The following is a 3,798-nucleotide window of genomic DNA, read 5'->3' as shown; positions in this document are numbered from 1 at the left end:
ATTCCAGCATTCATTACAAATATTATGTAGAGAATAGAGGAAGAGATACCTTCAAACACAAACAAACGGTGTGGGGGAGGGGCGGCTTTACCCAAAGATTAAAAAAATCAAAAGAAAATGAAAGAGAGGCAGCCAATAAATAAAAAATAGTAAGGTTATATAGTACACTCTTATCTTATTTTCATCTTATTAATAAATAAGATGTGACATATTTATTATTATTAAATAATAAAAAATATTCGATAAATGATCGTTTAATGATGATAGATGTATTACATCTTATTTAATGAGTTGAAAGTGTGATTTATAAAGAATTATCAAACATTTGCTGCACTCAACATTTGAAAGGCCATTGTGGATTGGTTGGTGCGTGTTTTTTTTGTATATATAGAGAAGAAATACCTCATGCAGTTCATCAAGCTTACCCACTTCTCCCAAGAACAGGGCTAAGCTCCATCTCTGCACTATAGAGATTGGTCAATCATGGAGGTCTGGTTCATCATCCTCATCTCTCTCTCTGCCTGTTTTTCCCTAAAATCACTCTTCAGCTTTCTCTCTTCCTCCAAAACCACCAAGAAGAATGTTTCCCAAGGCAATCTCCCGCCGGGACCCCCAACCCTGCCTTTAATAGGAAATCTTCATTTGCTTCCCAAATCCATGGTTGATTTGAGATCTCTCATCTATGATCTCTCCCACAAGTATGGCCCGATTCTCACCGTCTATCTCGGCTCTGAACCCCTCATCTTCATCACCTCCTACACCCTTGCCCACCAAGCCCTTGTTCGACATGGCGCCACCTTTGCGAGCCGTCCTGCAGTCGTCCCCGTTAGCGTTGTTCTCAGCAACAAGCGCAAAGATATCGGCGCAACCCCCTTTGGCCCAACCTGGAAAGCCCTCCGTCGTAATCTCATTTCGGAAGTTCTCCACCCGACTTCGTTGAAATCTTACTCTGTTGAACGCAAGCGTGTCTTGGATTCATTGATCAAGGGCTTCCATGAATCTTCCAAGCTCAATCAGCCCGTCCGTCTGCTCGATCATATCCACCACGCTGTGTTTTCCTTGTTCATTCGCATGGCTTTCGGAGAACTCAGCGAGACTCAAATCAAAGAAGTTGAAGGAACACAATATCAACTTCTTGTCGCTTACGAGCAGTTCAGTGTGTTCGGTACCTGGCCCAGACTGGGGAAGTTGCTTCTCAGAAACCGTTGGAAAAGGTACCTACAATTCTTGAAGAACCAAGATGATGTGATTTTGCCATTGATCAGAGCCCGGAAGAAGTTGAGACAAGAGAGAGGCAAGGCATTCGAACTGATTTCTTACACAGATTCCTTACTGGACCTGAAAATATCCGGAGAGAAAGGTAATGTGGAAGAAGCAGATATTCTGAGCTTGTGCTCGGAGTTCATCAATGCAGGAGCCGACACAAGTACAACGATGCTGCAGTGGGTTTTGGCATATTTAGTGAAACACCCACGAATTCAATCCAAACTTTTTGCAGAAATCAGCGAGGTGGTGGCAAAAGGAGCGAAAGAAGTTGTGGAAGATGATTTGCACAAGATTCCATATCTGAAAGCAGTGGTTCTCGAGAGTCTGAGAATTCACCCTCCAAACACCTCGTTGATTCCACACACAGTCATGGAAGATGTTGAGCTCGGCGGCTACACAATCCCAAAAGACACGACGGTGAACATTGTGACAGCACTGATCGGGAGAGATCCAAACGTGTGGGAGAATCCCATGGAGTTTAGGCCGGAGAGATTGTTGACTAGTGAAGACATTGGAGAAGAAGTGTCTGATGTAACAGCGTTCAAGATGATGCCCTTTGGTGCTGGGAGAAGGATGTGTCCCGGGAACAGACTAGGATTGCTTCTCCTCCAGTATCTTGTTTCAAATCTGGTCTGGAATTTTGAGTTCAAAACAGTGGATGGGGAAGGTGTTGATCTTTCAGAAAAGGAGGAGTTCTTGGTTGTGATGAAGAATCCAGTGCGTGCCTATATATCTCCAAGAATCAAATAGCTAGACAGATCCAACACAGTTACATTGAAGAATGAAAATAAGGACCTTTTGTTCCTCATTTGACATCCAGATGATCCGAAGGCTGAAATTGGTATAAGCCACCACTTTCATCCTTTCTCCCTATAACAGGAACAGGGCTATGACCTGATGATCCCATTGTAGTGATTTCTTTTTCTTTTTGCTTTTGTTCTTTGATTATATATGCTTTCTGTCTTTATTATTGATCAGTCTTGTTATTCGTGCTGAAATACAGAGAAATAAATAGCCCATGATGTTGGACGACAAGCATGTTTTGCGTCTGCATTTTAATGAGCAAATTTTACAAATTACAAGTCCTGCAAGGACATAAACTAAACTGCATCTTCTGAAATAATTTGGCAACTCAACCATTAATTGATACTTGAGTTGCAATTCCAAGCTGTTTAGGTTGTTGAAACCAAACTCGACTTATTTCAACTCATCTCAAATTAATTATTCATGATGGGACTTACTGCATTTTCAACTTTCTATAAAAAAAGTTAAACTCATCTCAACCGATTTCATACATTTTAATTTAAAAAGTTAAATCATCTAAATTTTAAAAAGTTAAACACATCTCAATGAGATCCATAAAATATTACTATTCATAATTAAACTCAATTCAATTCAATCCATCTCATCTCAACAGTCGAAAGTAGGTCTCCAAATGCATCAATAGATGATCATGTTCAACTTTCTTTGAAACCGCCAAGCATTGAACGATCTAATAATGGTTGAGTCAATTGGTCAATGAAATAATGTAATAATAATAATAATAAATGCAGTTAAAATTTATGGAAAAAATAAAAACAAAATAGTAAAAACGTGTGCTCAATTATTTTTCATCAACATGATCATTTCTTATTAAAATAATCTATTATTATAAATAATTCGTTATAAATAATTATTATTTTTGCTGTGAACTGACCCATCAATTGGAGTTTCCGCAACTGATGTGTCTTAAAAGCGTGAAATAGGAACCTTAAAAGGATTTTATTGTTAGAAGTTCATGAAGGAAAATTGCTCATTCTTTAACTGATTGCAAGTATATATAAATATTCCAATAAAACCCTAACATAAAACATTATCATCTTTCTTGAAAGATTAAGGTTATGTTTGGATGTTGAGTTGAGTTAAGTTTAGATGATAAAATATTATAAGATTATTATTTTTTAATATTATTATTATTTTAAAATTTAAAAAAATTAAATTATTTATTATATTTTGTATTGAGATTTGAAAAAACTAAAATGCCAAGATGCAAATTGCCATTAACTTGTCAAAACGGCCTAATGGCATAACACCCAAACTTCTAAAATAGAAGTTTTGAGTTCGACCTCTCTCTCTCTCTGAATCGGAGAAAAAAAAAAAATTGTCATGAACTTTTTGTCCAAATATAGTTGTAAACCGATAATAAATGGATGACATTTTTGTAAAATAGTATCGTTATTTTGTAATAGTTTCCACCATTTTAAAACATAGTTGTAAAATAGACGTAAAAAAATTATTGTGCATTTTTTTTATTTTCCAAATTAATTTCTTTTAAACAATATTTTTTTAATTAACTTGTAGTTCAACGAAATAATTAAAAAACAGAAAGATAGATGTTCTAGATCTCCTTGTAAAATAAATAATTAGAAGTTGTGTTTATCATCCTCACTACTAAAGTATACGTGCTGCAGAAGTCCCTAGCATGTTACCTACAGATTACGCGCGAGTATCGCCTATCAATTTATTTTTTATTTTTAAAAAAACTCCTAGGAT

General features: G+C 36.3%; 1 protein-coding gene across 1 annotated transcript; it reads left to right on the top strand.

Moving 5' to 3' along the window:
* Positions 1-657: 657 nt before the first annotated feature.
* Positions 658-2,016, top strand: LOC121255200 (cytochrome P450 89A2-like). The gene has a single exon (XM_041155478.1). It carries the CDS (start codon positions 658-660, stop codon positions 2,014-2,016), a length of 1,359 nt encoding a protein of 452 aa, XP_041011412.1.
* Positions 2,017-3,798: the final 1,782 nt, after the last annotated feature.

The sequence above is a fragment of the Juglans microcarpa x Juglans regia genome, chromosome 3D (genome assembly GCF_004785595.1).
Source record: "Juglans microcarpa x Juglans regia isolate MS1-56 chromosome 3D, Jm3101_v1.0, whole genome shotgun sequence".
Taxonomy (NCBI): Eukaryota; Viridiplantae; Streptophyta; class Magnoliopsida; order Fagales; family Juglandaceae; genus Juglans; species Juglans microcarpa x Juglans regia.
This window is presented reverse-complemented; position numbering and strand designations above follow the sequence as displayed.